At 38.4% G+C, this 21,365-nt stretch overlaps 1 protein-coding gene across 47 annotated transcripts in view; it reads right to left on the bottom strand.

The window, feature by feature from the left end:
* Positions 1-21,365, bottom strand: part of SYT16 (synaptotagmin 16) — a 260,414-nt gene that overhangs the window by 117,827 nt on the left and 121,222 nt on the right. For 15 of the 47 annotated variants that reach the window (XM_070249860.1, XM_070249840.1, XM_070249843.1 and 12 more), the window contains one exon: positions 3,625-4,296. The exons of 16 other annotated variants lie outside the window; for them this stretch is intronic. In XM_070249860.1, coding sequence (XP_070105961.1) covers positions 3,625-4,153 — 529 coding nt within the window. In that variant the 5' untranslated portion in view covers positions 4,154-4,296. Of the gene's footprint in view, positions 1-3,624; positions 4,297-4,860; positions 4,987-10,527; positions 10,636-20,733; positions 21,052-21,365 lie in introns of those variants that run through there. 16 more of the 47 variants (XM_070249851.1, XM_070249842.1, XM_070249845.1 and 13 more) reach the window with 5 other exon arrangements.

Here is a 21,365-nt window from a genome sequence, read left to right as displayed (position 1 = left end):
CAAATAAACTAAAATAATCAAGACAATTTTTTTAAATAAAAAATTTGGAGGGCTCACACTACCTGATTTCAAGATAATATAAAGCTATAGTAATCAAGACAGTGTGCTATATTGGAGAAAGAATTCAAACATAGATTACTGGGAAAATATAGAGTCAAGAAATAGACCTACAAAAATATAGGTAATAGATTTCTGACAAAGATGCCAAAGCATATAATGGAGAAAGAAGAGTCATTTCAACAAATGGTGTAGGAATGATTAGACATCTGTCTGGGAGAGGGTGGGGAGAAAAACTTCAATCCATGCCTTGCATATATAAAAACTTACTTCAAAATGGATCATAGCCCTAAATGTAAAACCGTAAATCTAAAATTCCTAGAATACAATATAGGGGAAAAAAATCTTTGTGACTCTGGGTTATACAAGATTTCTCAGTCATGATACTAAAATCACAAATCATGAAAGAATAACTTGATAAGTTGGATTTCACCTAGTTAAGAATATCTGTTCTTTGAGGGACATTGTTAAGAGAATGAAAAGACAAGCCACAAAATGGGTATTTGTAAATCATATACCTGAAAAGTAACTCAAATTCAGCATATAAACATAACTCTCAAATCTCAAAAATAAGAAAACAATTCAATGAGGTGGGTAAAATGTTTGAAGACTTTACCAAAGAAGCTATTCAGATGACAACTACATCTCAATGTCATTAATTATCAGGGAAATGTAAATTAAAGCCAAAATGAGATGTTAAAACCTAAGAAGGATCTGAGATTCTACCCTACTTACACACTAACAAGTTGGCCTGCTACAGTTTTATGCACGTTGGTAGAAGACACAAGACTTCTGGGTCAGAGACAACGGACAGTTTATAACTCACGGCACAGCAAGCAATATGAACCTCACATTCACACAGGTTCCCTGTCCTCCAAGTACCACAGGGGTGATGCAGAGGCAGGCTCAGATAGATATTGTGCAGGCAGTGGGTTTATTTCACAGCCAAGGAACACTAAAGCTTGGAAAACCTCTATCATTTGCAAGCAAATCTGCCTAAGCTTTTCCCTAAATAGAGACATTATCTTTATTAGACTAGACAGCAAACATATCTTCCCTCTGTTCTGAAGGGAAACAATATCTCTATCTTCCAAAGCCTATTGTCACACAAACATCCTTGAAAAGATAATCCAAAACAAAAGACTGTCTGTGGCTCTGTTCACAGGACATGCAAAAAAGCAAGAGACCAATGGAGAATTATCTCCCAACATGAGCTATCATTACATGCCTACAAGAATGGCTAAAAAAAATGTTTTTAATAATAACACCACCACAACATGCTGGTGCAAATATGACTGTCGGAAATGCAAAATGGTACTTTGGAAAATGGTAGACTATTTTTTATAATATTAAACATATACTTTCCATATGACCCAGCAATCCCACTCCTAGGTGGTTATCTAACTGAAATGAAAATTTATGTTCATACAAAACCTGTTTTGCAATCATTTATAGTGGCCTTATTCATAGTGCTAAAAATTAGAAACAATTCAAATATCTCTTAGCTGATGAATGGATCAACAAACTGTGGTGCATTCATGCAATGGAATGCTACCCAGCAATAAAAAGGGCAAATAACACACAACAACACAGATGAACCTCAAATGCATTATGATAAGTGCACTATGAAAGAAGCCAGACTCAAAAGCCTGCATGATTCCATTTATATGACATTCTGGAAAAGACGAAGTGATAGAGACAAAGTATATCAGCAACTGCCAGGAGCTGGAGGGAGGTGGAAGGACTGACTGCAAAGGGACTTGGTGGTATTTTTTGAGGTGATGGACTGTTTTATATCTTGGTGGTGGTGGTTAGAAGACGGTATGTGTTTGTCAAGATTGACAGATTGTACACCAAAAATAATGAATTTTACTGCATTAAATTAGACCTTTAAAAAAATAAAAAAGAGAGAGAGAGAATATGCATAAACTCTAGAATCAGACTGCCAGAGCTCTGCCTCTTTCCAAATGTGGATCTTGAGTATTTTCTCAAACTCTCTAAGCATCAATTTTCTCAACTGTGAAGTGAGAATAATAATAGCATTTGCCTCTTAGATTTGTCAGCTTTCCTTGTTGGTGTTCCATCATTAATCATTATTTGATATCCTATTATATACCTAACAACGCATCGGAAACAGAAATGAATCTGGGGCATGGCCCCCACCTGCCTTCCAGGAGGCTGCAATCTAGTTAATAAATAGCTCCTGAATGGACAAATGAACGCGATTGTTTTACTGCCATTATATTATTACAATTACGAAAATTAACAAAAGCCAGTCTTAAGAATCTATTAGGCTAAATTCATATTAATAATTTTAAACATAGTTGAACTTTAGAAAGAATTTTCCAAAATAAAAATGGAAATTTCAAGTCAAATCTAAGAAATCCTATTGGCAACCTAGATATTTCTAGAATTATCGCTACAGAAAATTTTAAAAGACTTGAAATTTCATTTATTTATAGTTTATCAGGTTCAGAAAGAATATCAGCCTGCCAGTTTTCACCAATTTATTCTAGCATTTCAATATTACTTTAATTTGAGTAAGAGCATCAAGAAAGCATTATAAAAACAATAGGAGATTATGTTTCCTCATTGACCAAGACTTCATGTATCTGGATAAAACATTTCCCTAAAAAGACAAAGCTAAGAAGAATCACTAAAAATAGATGGAGAGACTATGAGGTATTCCAGAAAAGTCTGCTCCCTCCATCAAGAAGAGAATTAATGACTTCATCTTTATATCACATAAAAGATCCAATAATCTGTGTGAGCCATGTATGCATTACAACACATCATATTATATATACCCAACACCTTTCTTTGTGTATCACATATCCCTGTCGCTCGACCATGAGAAATGTCCTTACATCAGGCTTAGAGTATTAGAAGCATGAGAAATTCATGCCAGAACATACTATAGCTACTTTTACAGAGTTAAGCACATTTTCACCATATTCATTGTGCATTTATTGAAGATCTATTAGATGCTCAGTTCTGACAGGAGAAAGCTCTATAAAACAAAGCAGTTTGTTTTAAATTTGTCCTTTCCCTTCAAAGCTAAAAGAAAATCAAGCTATTCTTACTTCAAAGATTTCCTATCTACTCTCATCTCACATCACATCTCGGCGAAACTCTGTGAGAAGTGTTCTTGGAGTGTTATCAAGTAAAAATTTTGCAACAAGTATGGCTTTTTGCACAGGATTTCACACTGAATAATATAGTAACATCTAGAGATTCCTAGCCTAGTAAAAAAAAGAATATTTTAAAAGATATTTTTAAAAGCGCAACATATGCACAGGGGCTTCTCTGCAGAACTCACAGACTCATTTTCACCATTTCATTTGCTCAGAACTATTGTTTTGGAATATGGAGCCCACAAATGGATCTTCCAAAGTTTTATCTATTGAAAATATTTCTAAGGATTACATCTCTCAAGAAGAAGCTAGTATGTGGAAAAGTATAAGAAGGATAAAAATAAGTCATACGATAACTAAAACAAGTCAAAGTAAAATGAGTAGAAATTGTCCTTTGGAAGACCCCAGAGGAAATGATTACTGGCTAGCTTACCTTGCTTTTCTCCATTAACATTTTCTAAAATATCAGAGAGCTGGCTGTCAAAGCCATGTTGAAGGCCATTCCTTTGCTTTTCAAGGTGATGTTCTTCCTCAGCAATAGAAGAAAGTACAAGTGGTTGCTTTTGGTCATCAAGGGTCTGATTGGGCCACTGGGACATTATGGAACATGAGTCCTTTCCATTTGCATGTTGGCTAAGTCTGGGGCTTGAACCTTGGGGAGAGTCCTGCAAATCACTATTACAACAGGAGAAATGATCCACTTCAAGAAACAAAGAATTTGCGTCTTCTTGACTCCAATCATTGCCTTGTTCTTCATCTTCAAAGTAGGTTTCCTGAATCTGAATATCATCTAAGTTCTGGTCTAGGTTGTCACTCAATTTAGAGTCTCGTTTGCTCAAATTAACCAGCGAAGCAGATAGTGTATCTCCTGCTTGCTGGAGAGCTTCATAAACCCGAGATATCCAGGAAGAGAGAGGCTGGAAGAAGTTCTGAACATCCTGAGATGCCATGGCCAACACCATGACCAGCTATCTGATGTCTACAAGTCCACTTGTCAGTTCCTTCAGTACTCTGGACTTAATGTGAACTACAGAATAAGCATGATGAGAAATTAAATTGGAGGTCTCTTAATGGCTGTGAATATTTCACTCTCAAAACTTCTCAGCTGAAACAGAGGAAAGAAATACTTACACCTGTTAAAGTTACAACTTCAGCCCCATCACCAGATACTTCAAATCAATGCCAAACAGCATTTGGGGACAAAAAGAGATCATTGAAATCTTAAGGCAACTAAATGACTATGAAAGTCTAAATGTATTTCAATGCCTATTCAACTCCACGGGCATGTGCAAAGCTTCCATTAGCAGTAATGGGCTCTATTCACATGGACTGAGAGAAGTCTGTCCCCCATAGACCATACTTAATAGTGTGAAAAGGATAAGTGAATCTTCATTAAGAGGCACTTGGACACAATATTTCAAAATACAAGAAAGGTTGGAGGCTTCATCTAGGAACCTGCAGATCCCAGAAAGCAGGCTAATAAGCATCTCTGCTTCATGACACAAAGATTTATCCTTTCAAAGGAAATGTGCTCCTGGAATCAAAAAGCTTTTAACAAATCTTAAAATAGGATCTTATATTTTTATGCAATTTCTAGAAATTATATCTATTCTTGAGGAGCAAACAACCACTGAAAAACTGAGGGTGGCAAGTGGATTAGGCAGTTTACCGGAGACACGTCCCTGGCATCCCGTTGCATTTGTCTAAGTTCCAAACTCCGGAAGTCAGCTTTCCACAGCCTGTGAGACTCCTGAGAGGCAATACATCCCACAAGATTCAAACCTGAAGGAGGCAGCTGCAGGACACGGACCGAGCAACAGGGCATAATGAAGACTCTGGAGCTACTATACTTTTACACATACGCATGCATACAAACATATACTATGTATACATAGGCACATGTATGTGTACATATATATATATATATATATCTCCTATTGCCTTTACATTGCTCGTCAACAGCTCAGGATGAATGTTATAAATGACAGCAGAGCCTAAATTCACTGCTTGCAGTTAATTACTCCATCTCTTTTATAGCAATAGCTTCCTTCTGACCAAATTTACCAGCAATCCCATAAGTTTCAGCCTTCTTGACCTCAGGCTGCTGCATTTGATAGGATTGCCTACACTCTCCTAAAAATTTCTCTCTAGCTTTTGTGATAGCCATTCATGCATGTATTGATTCATTCAACAAATAAATATTTATTAAGTACTGGGCACAATGCCAGGTGTAAGGTAACCCTGAGGTCTCTGTCCCCATGGAGCCCACATTCCAGTTAAAGGGAAACTGAGCTCTCTGCACTTTCCCCTGATCCTGAATAATTAATGTGTCTGTCTTTCAGGCTCTTCCTTGTCTTCCCACAAACTACTTAGATACAACCACTCATTGTCCTATGGTTTCTCTTCCTCCCCATTAATACTCATCATCTGGGAGAGCTGACCCATCTATAAGTACCAATAAACACTTTTTTAAAAATTCCAACATATACACCTCCAGCCCTTAGCTCAATCCCTCTTTTCCAGGCTTGAATCTCTTGTTATCTAAGCCCATGGTTCTCAGACTTTGCTGTGTCAGAATCACCTGGTGAGCTAATAAAGAACATAGAGGCCCAGGCAGGTTGAAGGAACAGGCCCCGGGCCTTTGTATATTTGTCAAGTTCCCCAGGTGATCCTGACACCCACCAAAGTTTGAGAAATGCAGATCTAAGGAAGTAGCTACACCTGGGTATCTCACCAAAATCTCAGATTCAGCTGATCCAAACCGAGCACAGCGCTTTTTCTACAACGGGTGTTCAGCACTCTGGACTCACAGCATTCTAGTGTCTGTGAATTTCTCTCTTGAACACTCCTACCTTCCACTCCTTCCGTTCCAAGTTCTGCTGGTTTGGGGTCTACGAATTCTCTCTTCCATTACGTTCTGTGGAGTGATCGCCTTTCCCCACACTCTGATTTCCTCAGAACTTCCAGATGTAGGGTTTCAGTCTCTAGTCTTCCCCACCTCCACTCGTCCTCTAGGTTTGCTCACCAGAACCTGACCTTGTACCAGGTTTATTGCCAACTCCCCTAGAATGAACGTTCCAAGGAGGGCAGCGACTGTCTGTTTTGTTCTGTAGCTTATCCCCAGTGCCTAGAAGTGTGCTGAGCACGTGTTAAATTCTCAATAAATGAATTAACAAATGCCATTTAAAATTGTGCTTACAACAGTGTCTAGCATATAGTATGCACTCAAATTTGTTAAATTGATGAATAAAACCTACTCAGAATTGTTGAAAAGCTCTTAATGTTACCACACAAATCCCCCACTTGGTAATATTAAAGAGTTCTTTCACCATTTGTTCCACCCCATTTCAGTACCCACAGTTTTTTGGGTTTTTTCTCCACAAATATTTTGCTTAAGTTAATATGCTTCAGGGCATCACACACCTAGAAAGCTCCCTGAGAAATCATTGGGGTTAGCATCTACCACTGTCCTTTAGGTACTTGAAGCTTTTTAAGACAGAAATGATGTATCTGCCTTAATAATTCAATAATCCTTTCTATTCTTTATTATACAGAGAAAACTTTATTTTCACATGCAAACCAAAATCTTTGATTTTTAAGCCAGCATTTTCTTGTCCAGTCTTTGAGTTAGTAACTGCCCATGCTCTCAGTCTCATCTCTCCACGTCTTCTGTAACCTCTGTCCATCAAACCTTCATGGCAACTTGTCCAAAAGATAAATCTTACATCACTCCTTTAGTTTAAAGAAACAAACTAAAAAACCATTATGGCTTCCTATTCTTTATATGGCAAAATTTTAGCACTGGCAAACATTCATTTATATTTGTTGACACAGAGGTTTTAAAAAATTAATTTTAATGCCACATTGACTACAGTCCTCACTTCTCCCTGTTGTTTATCCCCACTTGCTTTACTCATTTCTTTGTAGCCTACCTGACCCCTGGAGGCACCTGAATTTTCAAGCCCTACCCTATAGGATAAATTTCACATTGTTTACCATGGCATACAGGAAGAGGGATGCTCAAGACATTTAGCAATCAGCACACATCTAACTGGCCTTAGTGCTAGAGGGATCCTTAGGGCCTCCCACAGGGCGTCAACTTTTTAATTGCTGAGTCACTAGTGTGAGGAGATCTGGGGGGTGCAACAGGACAGTGAGAGGGACCTCATATCAGTGGCTATTTATCAACTATCTTGGAACTATTTCAATATTTTCACAACTCACAGAGCTCCACCTTTGGTCCTGACTGAAGATCCAGCTGTGTATGAGCTGTTCCCAATAATACCACCTCACAGTGAGGACTCAACCATTCCTCACCACTCCTCACTCAAAAGTCCTATGTGCCGCTCACACTAACACACTAAGCATTTTCCAGAGTGACTGTGCTCTTCCCTGACTTCCGTTTGCTCTGCCGGGATGTCTTCTTTCCCTAGCCCGCCTAGTAAATACTTACTCATTCTTTACGCTGAAACTCCTACTGCCTCCTATGTCAACGCTTCATCTGCAATCAAAGGTGTAGCCTCAGGGTGCTTTGAATGTGCCTTTATGACACAAGGTTTCACTTGCTGTGGTAATTATGTGTCAGTCTTCCTCTTCCAATGGACTGTGAGACCGTAAGTGCTAGGACAGTGTTTATAACTTTACTGCTCCAGGACCCACATCGGGTAGGGACTCATAACTGTTTGTTGAATGAATGAATGGAAGTTACTGATGAAAATTTTTAAAGCTAAGAAGCCCTGATTCTTCATTTGCCTTCATCTGTAAAGTGTAATTAACTCTCTAGATGACCTCTAACAGCTCCTTTCTGCTTTGAAACCCAAGAATTTACCAGTGTGGGCCAAAAAACATTGTAATATTGACGCTGGATATATTCAACAGTAAGTAGTCTTTTCAGGGATTGGTTCTATAATTTTGTCAATAACCATTGTCCAACGATCTCACAGTGATTGGAAAGAGGCCAAATCTGTCTCTATATGAAACAGTGTCCAGTGGTTATATTCCAAAACACTGAAAAAGGAGGGGCGCCTGGAGCTAGCACCTGAAAAACAACTTAGTTGGCAGTACTGTAGATCTTTCATTACACTAACACAGTCTAAAGCCAAAAGGGCTATGTGCCAGCAGAGTAACCATGGAGATAGCTTTGCTGCTTAGGTAAATTTCATCTTGACTGGTAGAATAGAGGGTAGTATCAGATATATACCTGGTACCCGTGTTATTTGGGGGCTTTCTTACCACTGAGAAGACAAAGTAGCTGCTGGTGTTATTAAAAAATATACATATGAGAAAAGGAAAATAGAGGACAGCCCAGGTCCTTGGATTAGCAGGAAAATACATGTAAGGTCTGTGGTGGCTAAGAAGTCTCATTATTTGAATTAAAGTAGTTCATGACACTTCGTTATTATGAGACGTATAAGACAAAACAACAAAAAAAAGTGTGTTTGTGTGTGTTTGTTTAACATACAAGCTCCTACCACAAACATGACAGGGATGGTTTATAACCTCTCCACGTGCTCAGAATAAACCAGCAATCTAACAAAGGATTAGTAACAACTGATAAATAAAGATGAAAGGTAAGCTGCTGATATATTCTTAGGGCCTACAGTTCTTTAAACTTTGTTTTAATTAGAATTATATTTTAATTATAAAGGTGTCTAATTAAGGTCATTTTAAACATAGAAAATGTCTAAACAGGAAACATTAAAGAGTTGCATTTCTGTAGGGGGAAAAACTATCAAATTCTTGAGCCATATGCTTTATCACATGTTTGATCATCCTCACCAAGGGTACCTGTAGACAGAAGAGATCCATGCCCACAATAATAATGCTCATGGTCCTTTAAAGGCTGTTAGTTAAATCTTTCTGACCCCATTTTTTTTTTATCTGATGATAGATGCTTGGAGGGAGGGGGAGAATTATGACTTAGGAAGAAATACCAGGTTCTAGGAGGTAGGTCTTAAAAAATCTATGTTATTTTGCTGAAAGCTAAGGTGGAAGCCTGTATGTCTGAGTGATTTCTAAAGGCTTATCAGCTCCTGGAGAGAGTCAGACACATTCTGAGAGAAAAGAAAATGTTCCAATAATAGGGTCCCCAAGTAACCAAACCCCGAATCACAATCTTACGCAAGTTTATCTAGTGAAGTGTGTTAATGCTTAGCATTTTTTAAAGGAGAAATCACCTTGGAAAATCTACTCTTTTCATTCTCTGTCAAGATCTGTAGGGCAGTCAGTCATAAGTAAAGTCAAGAATACTGGGTTTATTTAAAATTTCTCCTCACAGCTGCCAGTTAACTTCCTTGTGTCATCTACAAGATGTGGGTTACTTAATATTGACTTCCCAGAGTGGTCATGAAGCTAATTAAGTCTGTAATTTTTATGACAATTATCATGCCTTTCAGAGAAAGGCATTTTGCAGTACCTAGTACAAATAAGAAAGCTCAGAAAGATGAATAATGCATGCAGTCAAAATAAGAACTATGAAATGGGCTGCAATCCATCTTTAACATGAGTCAAGAGAGCCTACAGGTGTTTTCTGTTAAGAGAAAATTTGTTAGGTGGGTAGGAATATGTGCCGTTGAGATGAAATATCCTTTATAGCATTTGTCCAAAATGTGTTCTAAATGCTGGCATCTTAACAAATATAAAATTGGACTACTGTGGACTCTATGGCAACAATATGGACACAACACATACAGACTGTCATTGCTGGGACATGGGCAATCCAATAGACCCTTTACCACTGGGCTTCAGCGGGGACAATTAATAGAAAGCAAAATGTGAAACTGCTCTGTAATCAAAATATATTTTCATCAGGAGACACTGAGAAAAAGGAGACAGTGTGAAGGAAAGAAACAGCAGTGGCTTCGGAATCACACAAAACAAGGCTCAGTGTTGGATCTGCCCTCACTTATGCCACAGCACGAGGCAAATTACACGACCTGGGTGCACCTAAATCTCTTCACCTGTAACATGAGGAGCACTACCTCTTGTCTTCCAACTCACTATGGAAATGCGATTACACAATGTTTTTAAAGCACCTAGAACAGAGCCCAGTACATAACAGGCTCTCAGTATCAGTTATTCATTATTGAATCGAAATTTGTGACATTTTAAAAGGTAAAAATATATTAAACTCTTGTAATCTTTTCCCTAATGTGCTAAGACCTCAGAAAAATAATACTATCATTATAACCAACATTTGCCAAACACTTTACAGTATGCAATGCTTTTTGACAACTTACATAAAAAAAAACTCTTTGTGAAAGACATTAGCCTTCCATTTTATGGTCGAAAAAACTGAGGCTCAGAAAGGGTAAGTGCCTTGCCCCAAGGCTCATACCTAAATACAGAGTGGAGCTGGTATTCAATTCTCCTTTGTTGAATTCCAAGTTCTTGCTTGAACTCCTGCTCCAAATCTTCACAAAATGCCAATAAGACAGTGAAGACACTAGAAATCAAAAACGTAGAGGTATTTTCCTAATGAGTGGCAAGCATGGGGTTCAAATCCTGGTTTGTCTGACTCAGAAGTGTGTTCTCATTCTGTTTCCACTGCACCACGGCTGCTGATTTCACTAATGAAACTTGTTTAAAAATGAAAACTGTTGCAATTACTTTTCCAAAATAAGTGTAATAAAGTAAAAAAAAAAAAAAAAAACTAAACTACTGCTTAAGTCAAGGACGGCTTATTTTTAAATATAGTTTTCAAACTGTATCCAGTTAAAGTTAAAGCTTTGTAACTGAGCAGGACAATATCAAAAAAACTAGGGCTGGCTCAACAAGAGTTTTAAATTGTTCAAGGTTTATGCCACTATAGCAAGAGCACCTTTTAAATATTCTCCAGATTTCATTAGCCCATTGAGTATTCCGGATCGTCTATTACATCCAAAGCAGAGATTTGCATATGCTTCACAAATAAGCAGTCGTTCCATAAACACAGAAGGTCTTCAGCATTTGCAGAGGGACTATTTAACATGGTGTTAATGGCACAATTTTCTTATGAGACTGTCATTGCTGTGGCACAGAAATCCATCTTCAGACTCACATATAATAAAATTTTTATCAAGCATTTAAGAATGAATTATATTTAATTAATATTTACCTTTTTAAAGACCCAACCAAAATGAGGAACAATCTCATTTTGCATCATCCTGGCTAAAGTGATCACAATAGACTCCTGACAAGAGTACATCTCTGTTCCATGGTCACTGGCACATACCAACTGGCCCCAAATAAAGGAGGTTCTGAAATCTCAAATAACATCCACAGTACAAAGGAATGTAAGCAGAAGGTAATGTAATGAAATTGAGGAAGGCAAAATTCAGGCACAATTAACAGGAAATTCTCTCAAACTAGGGGATTTGTCAGATTGTTGATTTTTGTCCAAGAGAAGAGAGAGAGACATCATTTGTATCACTTGAAAATGCACGAGGCTCAAAAGTTAGGAGAAATTACAGAACTAATGTCATTGCAACCCTCTGGAGACAGATTAAGCAATACTCTAAATATCAGCAATCATTGAGTGTTTGTTAAAGTTCTTTTACTAATTATAGAAGTAATACCAGACTTATGAAAATTTGGTTAAAAAAGAGAGGGAAGGAAAAATAATTTAGAATCCCTCCGCCTTAACACAACTCTGATTTTTTTTTTTTAGGACGATTAGCCCTTTGCTAACTTCTGCCAATCCTCCCCTTTTTTTGGCTGAGGAAGACTGGCCCTGAGATAACATCCGTGCCCATCTTCCTCTACTTTATATGTGGGGCGCCTGCCACAGCATGGCTTGACAAGCGGTGCATAGGTCCACACCTGGGATCCGAACTGGCGAACCCTGGGCTGCCGAAGTGGAATGTGCGAACTTAACCAACTTAACTGCTGCGCCACTGGGCGGCCCCTCAACTCTGATTATTTTTGCACATTTCTTCTGTCATTTTTCCTTGTAATTTGCACAGGGTTGTAGTCATATTATATAGGATCCTAAGCCAACTCCCTATCCTTTATCTAGAATTCATCACCAAGGCCTACGCATTCTTCCATCTAAATAACTCTTGAATCTACCTGCCTTTTTCCACCTGCACAGGTAATACTGGGACACAAGTTACCGTTTTTCCCACCTGAACCACTTCAACAACCTCTTAAGTGATTTCTTCGCATTCACTCCTACCTCTGTTTCACAAAATGGCCTTTCTGATCTTCTTAAAATACGTATTTGACCAAGTCATTCAGTGTTTAAAATGACTTAAAATTACTTCAGATAAAGTCCAAAATCCTCCACAGGACTCAGAAAGCCCCTCCTTATCCTTAGTCACTCTCTAGCTGCACTTCACTCTTCAGCATCTCACCTCCTTCTTTCAGCATCTAACTTCACCAGGCTCCTCCCGCTGGCTGAGAATGCTCTCCTCCTTCCAAGCTTCCTTCCCCTGGCCCCCAACACCCATTCATTTCCTTTCAGGGCTCAGTTTACACTTCACTTTTCAGAATGCTCTGCCTGACAACCAGCCCCACATAATCCAGACTAAATTCTGTCCCCCTGAAATATTCTCTCATAGAACCTCTTACCTCTTAACACATATTGTAATTGTAGCTCATTAATGACTTGCATAATTATTTCTTTTTAACATCTGTCTTCCTCACAAAACTAGAAACTCCAAGAGATCAGATAGGAGGTTAACTTTTGTCTTCACCCTGCTGTCAGCATCCATTGAGTGACTGCCATGGAGCAGGCAATCAATAGTTTTGAATATCTGAGTATCCACACACACAATATTATATCCTCCTTCTTTCATTTAACAGTTTAATGCATTTTGCATGTTTCTAGTCTTTTGTGTTTATCATTTTTAATGATTTAATATTTTAAAAACTGAATTTTCAACTAGGACCCAAGTACCTTTGAACAAATTCAAATCTATGAAAGTACCTATTCTAACGATAATAAGCAATCCTTCACATCTCAAGAAAAAATACCCAGTATTCTCCATCAGAATGAGATAGAGGTAAATTATATTAATTCAGACATGATAAATTTGACACTTATAAGAGCTTTGACAGGAGCTAGGCTAAAGCTTACTTCTATATCTTCTATTAAAATAAAACGAAAAGGTATAGCTGGCTAAACAAGACAGTAATTATCATCGTCAAAATATTTACCTTACAATTATTCTTATTTCTTTTCATTAAGAGGTTAGGAGAGGGGGCTAAGGTTTTCTTTTCTAATCAGCTCCCAGGTAATGCTGATGCTACTGTTCCAGCAACACACTTTGAACAGCAAGATTTTACTTAAGTGTGATTTACACGTCATAAAATTCAGCCATTCTAAGTGTACAGTTCAATACTTTTTAGTAAGTTTACCAAGTTGTGCAACCATCATTACAACCCAGTGTTAGGACATTTTCCTCACCCCAATAAGATCTCTCATAACCATATAAAATTCATCCCCATTCTCATCCTCAGCCCAGGCAACCACTCATCTACTTTCTGTGTTTATAATTTGCCTTTTCTGGGCATTCCATATAAATGGAATCATACAATAAAGGGGGAGAAAAGGTTACAAGAGACAGTGGAAATAACACTAAAATAGTTATGAAGCACCATGAGCCAGTTCCACTTCTGCAACTGGCTGTGATCTTGGGAAAGATGCTTGATTCCTTGAACTTCCACTTCCTCACCTGCAAAACAACAGGACTGCACTCGGCAAGCTGTCAGCATTCCCTGCGGGTAACATTCTAAAGCAGGCTCTTGGGAAGCTCCCCTGGACTACCCTCCTTTGGAGTTTTTACTACTGTTGGCATCCAACACACAAGAAATCATTTTACTTCAGATATATCTGTGATACAGACATCACAAATCCTCAAATCTAGCAACCATGTCAAGCTTATAGAAGGCACTCAAGAAATATTTATTGAATCAAACTCAACTGAATTCGACTGGCCTCCTTAAATTCGGTTTGCTTATTCTGGAAGCTAACCTCCTATAAGATCTAGGGTTGGTTTTCATAAAATTTAGACTATTTGAAAAATGAGTGACTTTTTCCTGGAGAAGATGTTCCTGTCTTTTTCAAAGTCTCGAAATGGTCCCTTATCCTCCACTGTCACAGCACAGATTGGTGAGGTTAATCTGTCTTGGAAAGATAACCCTGCAACCAACAATTACACAGGTTTTAATCTGGTTCTCACTATGTGATGAAGGAAATACAAATCTTTTGTCTAATGAAATTTTCATTTGTAGCCAGAAAACCATTCCAGCACAAATTATTAATCCATTGCACATGTTTCTGCCAGGTCCCAGGACACAGCAGCCTCACGTTCTTATTTATACTGGCCCCCTTCTGTCTATGAATAAACATATCAATCCTCTCAACCTAAATCAATGCTCAGTGTTCAATATTTTTCCTTATGTTTTCCTTTCATTTGTTTACATAAGCTTCAAACTAAGCAGGTAGTAAAATTGTTCATTACTAAAATGACTATTGCTACACATTTTATCGCCTTCATTAGTGGTTATCAAAATGAAGTCTCCTGGGGTCTTTGATGACTGGGCTCTTAGAATAGTAATGCTAATAACATGACAATGTCAATACTTCTGTGTCTGGCAAACATTAATAATAAGACCCCCGTGGGATCCCATCAAAAGCAGCAGCTTTAATGGGATCTTTGTGGTTGCAAACATAAGTAGGTTAGGTGGGTGGTATATGGTTTCTCTCAGGTCTGCCCAGCCAAAGTGGCCCCAATCAAAGAAAATTTGAAAACACTCCTTTTACATTTCCCTTTCCACTGGCAGGGAATTTCACATAAGAACTGGGAAGCACTGTTTTCTAACCATGATAATGGATCCAAATATTCTCAACTAATTCTACATACATGTGGCAGCTATTCTATAGTATTATATACAGTTACGCATATTGTATCTACTTGTTTAAACCAAAATGCTAGTTATGTTTCTCTTGAAGCCAATAATGCCTGTATTTTACTATTTTCTTCTCTTTCTCTTTCAATTCTTCCAATTTCTCACTAAAAGATATGGAAGCTTGCTTACTGAGGAGCAGCAAGTACCTCTGCAGTCTTCAGTGAGCACAGTTTGGTTCACCTAGGATCTACTACCATCACGCATAATGAATGGGATTCTATTTTCTGGTAGCAAAATACTAACATTTCATTTGAAAAAGAATACTAGTATAAATACAAGTCCTGGAGAGTAGCTAATGGAAAGGAAAATCCTCCAACTGAAATGAAAAATTTCACATTGGCATCCAACTTGTTCCACACAAAATACACATTTTGGTCAGTTTCAAATTCTTTGGGGAAATTCTAAATGGAACTTTTGCCCTGAAATGTTCTTAAAACTAATTCCAGTTATGTCTTTGACTAAAAGGCCAACTCACAGGAAAACTTTAAAAGGACTCTGACATCTTCCCCACATAGAATGATAAGCTACCAACTACAGCTCTAATAAGCATTACTGTTTAGGGGCGGAAGAGCTGTGGAGGGATTTGGGAGGATCAAAGACCAACTTAAAAAAAAGAGTTTTCTGCTAAAAACTAAACATTAGACATTGAAAGCCTCTCCATATTTTCTGTAATGTGCCTGATAATGCCATGATTTGTATTTTGCTTCAAGATAATCTAAAAAGAAACATTCAAAGAGTTAATGACCTAAAAGTAAGGTTTTTCTCCATCACCCTCTCTTGCATCAAGTGGCCCGCGCTTCTGTGGAATGACAACTATAAATTATCACTCTGTCGACAGGGTTCACTGGGGAAAAACCAAAAAGAAAAGCGGTTTTTAAGCAGACAGCAATTTCACTCCATAAAACTGACATTAATTGTTCCTAAGAATTAAGAACTGTTTTGAGGATCCAGAGTATAGAAACTAAGAAAATAAGATTGAAAATGTTTTTGGAACTCCTAAATTCACATACTTCAAATAATACCTGTCACTTTGTCATTAAACCTCAATCAGAAAGCCTAGAATAATATAAGCTGCAATTATTATGAGAACTTTTGTGAATAAGGCATTTGCTCCTTTAAGTGGGTTTTAGAGGAAGGTAGATATTTTAATGGAAATGTATAACCATAGACATACCCTTCCTTTTACTTTAATCTGTCAGGCTAAGAAAAATAATGAGATTTTAAACCTGTTACTTCAATTACTAGTTTAAAGTTGATTATTCAAATAGCTGGGTAAGTATATAAACTCATTGACACATACTTCAATGCAGAAACAGTCATCTGTGCTACTAACTATTCTACTGAAACAATCATCTTTTCCCCTGCTGCCCACCTATGAACTGAATTTTTTATTTGAGGCATGTGCCTCTTTAAAGTGTAATGAGCATTACTGTCTTGCTGACAAGAGAAGCACAAAAACCCAATATCCTCTGATAAATGTAACTCGTGCCACCTATGGTATCCTCCAGACACAGTGCATCACTGGAAGATATCACAGACAGAACAACTGTTGTTAATGATGCCATTCTTCAACACAAGCAGACAAACACACAGGCGTTACACTTAAGAGCAATTCTGTCATCTATAAATGAAGACGACATGTTCATCTCCGCTATATCAAAATTCCTCAAAGCTACCCATAAAGTTGGTGAGATAGTTTCACTAACTCCAGCAAAAGGATGTGTGTTTAAGGCCTCCTCAGATCATCCAGGGGACCCACGCTGCAGGCGTGAAGTAAGAACGTCAATCTACCAAGCGCTAAACATTTACTAGGTGGTTCTGTGTAGCCTACTGGGGTTTACTGAGTTCTATCTAGAACCCTTGGTCATAAATTCCATGCTATGGCTATTTCAAATGCAAAAAGGCTCCAGCGTTCCTGCCAAGAATTAAGACTTGAGACTACATATGTTAGATGGATAGATAGATAGATACACACACACACATATATACACCCATATGTTATAGAGTTGTTGGTAAAGTGAAAGATCGTGAAGGAAATTCTCTGCAGCTTTTGAAATAGTAAGGTTCATTTAGGGAGTTCTCAAACTTAGGTGTTAAACATTTCCACAGCAATTCAGACTTACAGAAAGCTTCAGATCTGTTTTTGTTAATGTCCTAGCATCACAGAGGAAGCTAAAATGCCGCAGGAAGAGTCTGTTTCTAAGGTAACTTACTATGCACCCTTATGTAAATCACTCAGAAGGCAGAACTGCTCATATTCCAACTGTAAATGTGCCCAGATTTCTCAAAGGACTTTCAGTGTCCTCCTAACCTTTAATCTAATGGTTCCCATCTCCAGCAATCAGCTAGCTGTGTAACATGTTCATTTGCTAGGTCAAATTCTTGAGCAGGGGACTACAATCTATCCTCTAAGTTGCAATAAAACAAGTAGTGAAGGATGGAGGTTTTAAAGGAACAGATCTATTCCCTCTTTTTTTTTTTTTTTTTTTTTTTTAAGATTGGCACCTGAACTAACATCTGTTGCCAATCTTCCTTTTTTCTTTTTCTTTTTCTTCTTCTCCCCAAACCCTCCCCCCTCCGGTTCATAGTTGGATATTGTAGTTGTAGGTCCTTCTGGCTCTGCTATGTGAGATGCCACCTCAGCATGGCCTGATGAGCAGGGCCGTGTCCGTGCCCAGGATCCCAAATGGTGAAACCCACGCCACCAAAGCGGAGTACGTGAACTTAACCACTTGGCCATGGGGCCAGCCCCTCTATTCCCTCTTTAACAAAGAAAACAAAGAAATGGAGACAATAGGGCATAACTTGGAAATGAATTGTCTTTGTTAATATTTGTTGAAGCTGGGTGATGGACACATGGGGTTCGTTATACCATTCTCTCTCTACTTTCCCATATGTTTGAAAATTTCCATAACAAAAAGATTTTTTGAACAGTGAAGATCTCTTCTCAACCTCCCTCCTATAATACCCTGAAGGAAATAAGAACACAAACACAGATGTTAAGTAAGCTCCTGTGATGGTCAATTTTATGTGGCAACTTGGCTAGGCCACAGAGCCCAGGTATTTGATTAACCCTTACTCTGTATATTTCTACGAGGGTGTTCTTTATGGATGACACTAACATTTAAAATGGTGGACTTCGTGTAAAGCAGACTGCCCTCCATAATGGGGATGGGCCTCATCCACTCTGTTGAAGACTTTAATAGACAAAGACTGACCTCCCTTAAGAAGGAATTCTGCCAGCGGATGACCTTCAGACTTCAACTGCAGCATTATCAGGTCATCAGCTTTTCCCGGGTCTCTAGCCTATCGGCCACCCTGAAGATCTTAGATTTGCCAGCCTCCATAACTGCGTAAGCTAATTCCTTACATTTCTCTCTTTCTCTCACTCTCTCTCTCTATCTGTGTATATATATGTACACACACACACATACATACAACTGAAAAGTCTGTAGTGGCCATCGGGAGCTGATTAGTGAGGATTCTCCAGAGAAACAGAACCAATATAATGTATGTGTGTGTATCTCTCTCTTTCTCTACCCAGCAATGAGCAAGATGTGCTCAACCCTATCTAAAGTTAATCTCTCCATCCTGTCAATTATTCTTTATTTTAGGCCCTTATAGCATTTATAATAAACTATAATCATCTGCCTCTTTAGTTTCAGTTTTGTTTTTGTCTGTCTTTATCAGAGAGATGTAATTTCCAAGAGAGTAGGGACTACATTTCTCTTTTTGATCATTTTATTTCCAGCACTTAGCACACTGTGCAACATAACATAGATTCCCAATAAAGAATTCTGAGTGGATGAATGAACATTCTCAAACCAGTAACTCTTCAACTGGGTTCTTTAAAACCTGTACTCATCGGACAGGGTTCAATTAGTCCTACTTTGATAGGCTCATTGAGAGTATTTTCAATTACCTGTGTCTTAACCAAGTCACCAAAACAAGTATCTAGACACCATACTGAGACATTCCAAGGCTTGTCCTGATGTTCAAACAAACTTTTACTGCTCCTCAATTCTCAATTTTTCATCTCATGTATTAGGTTGAACCATATAAAACTTCCAACCTACAAAAACAGTAATTTCTTAGAGTTCAACCTAATATAACACATAGAGAAATGTGTTTTCTATGCAAATTAAGCATTAAAATCAGAAAAGAAGACACCTTTCAATGTAGATTGTTAACAAGCATGTCTCCCACTCTAGGTACCACCCTCCCAGGTGGGTCTTGTTCTGCAGATGGCCCCACTGGGGAAGGAGGAAATGTGACACAGAAGTATAGACGGGCTATTCCATTCACCTCACTATTTCAGGACAAAGGGGTACAAGCAAGGGGAAGGTGTGGGGTAGAAGATTTTGACTGTCTAAAGAACACTCAGTCCTTAACTCTAAAACAAATCATTGTACAATCCAAAAGTTTTTAAATTGTATAAGAAGCACTTCAGTGGCATTTAGAAGTTTTAATTATCCTATAAGAAAAGAAGAGGGAGGGGAATATTGAGACTTTTTTAAATTCCAAAATATTTAACTCATTTAAAATTCATCTGAGTAGTCCAAGACCAAAACCAGCACACCAACCTGCGGATGAAGAAACCTGGACTCTGGGAACACGCAGGTAAAGGAAAATATGAAGCTAAAGACACAACCAAAACCTACCAGTAAAGAAGGGCGGGGATTGTACTGCTGTTACACATCCTTAACAAATGCCTTTTCTGCCTATATCTAATTCATCAGCCATACTAAATGTGAAGTATAAAGACGCTAAAAAATAGATAGATAAAAGAGGAAAACCATCCATATGTAGCGGGCAGTACACTTCATATTCTTATTTTCACATCTGTTTCAGATCCTGATTCGTCCCATTTTGTAAAATTTGTCATTGCTCTTTCTTATTTGGGCATATAAGGAAAATGGAGTAATCTAAATTATTTAGAAAACACTGAAAGTCATATAGATGAAACAGCCAAACTCTTCTGTTTCAGTCAAATTCACTAAAAATTTGTAAAACTCTCAGAATATTGAGTATAAGTTAGAGTTGGCTATAACTGGACAACTTTGAATAGTCTTATAAAGTAGACATTTTTTCTAAATATCTTATTTTTTAAAATCCCTGTGAAGTAAACTGCCGGAATTGTCATGGTATTATGGGATGGTGGGAAGTGAAAGCATCATGAAGGAGAAAGTTTGCTTGCTGACCAAGGGAGAACTGAACTGAACTAGTCAGGGAGGGAAGCACATGGGGAACCGCCAGATGGATACTGTGTGGGCAGAAGCAAAGGCGGACTGGGCCAGTGTCAACATCCTGCTTAAGGGCTTCCCTTCCGGACCTGAAAGGAGAAGTTAGCAATGACCTCCCATCAGTGGGACTCCACCCAGGCCACATCTTTAAATCACCTAGTATTCTTTTTAAAGCCACATAACTTGCCCTGCCACTGTCACCCTCTATTCTGATTTAAGTAGTTTGCAGTGGAATTTGGGCACTGGTATTTTTTAAAAGCTTCCGAAGATCCAGTGTAGTTCAACCGGGCTTATAGCTGGAAAGCACCCTGACTGCTGATTCTAGTCTATATCATAAATATCTGACAAGCTTTTGTTATATCTCTTTGTAAGAATCATACTATCCCCAGACAGGGAGTGTGGAATACCATTGTTAGAGGAAAATGGAGAAAGGAGAATCTTGCATCCAACTCTTCATCAACTCTCCTAATTTGGAATGAGTGAAAACCACTTCTAGGGGCCAGCCTGGTGGCGCAGCGGTTACGTTTGCACACTCCACTTCAGCAGCCCAGGGTTCGCCAGTTCGGACACTGGGTGTGGACCTACACACCGCTCATCAAGCCGTGCTGTGGCAGGTGTCCCACATATAAAGTAGAGGAAGATGGGCACAGATGTTAGCTCAGGGCCAGTCTTCCTCAGCAAAAAGAGGAGGATTGGCAGCAGATGTTAGCTCAGGGCTAATCTTCCTGGGAAAAAAAAAATGAAAAGAAAAGAAAACCACTCCCAGCTGATGCTTCCACCTCCTCTCCCCTTATAGTGGACTGAATGGTGGCCCCCAAAAAGATATGTCATGTCCTAGTCCCCAGAACCTGTGAATGTTGGAAGGGTCTTTGCTGATGTAATTAAGTTAAGGATCTTGAGATGAGAAGATCTTCCTGGATTATTAGGATGTGACCTAAATCCAGTGATAAGTAGCACAGAGAGGACAGACATACACAGAAGGCAGCAGTGTGAAGATGGACACAAGTGATGCGACACAAGCCAAAGAACGCCAAGGATG

This window comes from Equus caballus, chromosome 24 (genome assembly GCF_041296265.1).
Source record: "Equus caballus isolate H_3958 breed thoroughbred chromosome 24, TB-T2T, whole genome shotgun sequence".
NCBI lineage: Eukaryota > Metazoa > Chordata > Mammalia > Perissodactyla > Equidae > Equus > Equus caballus.
This window is presented reverse-complemented; position numbering and strand designations above follow the sequence as displayed.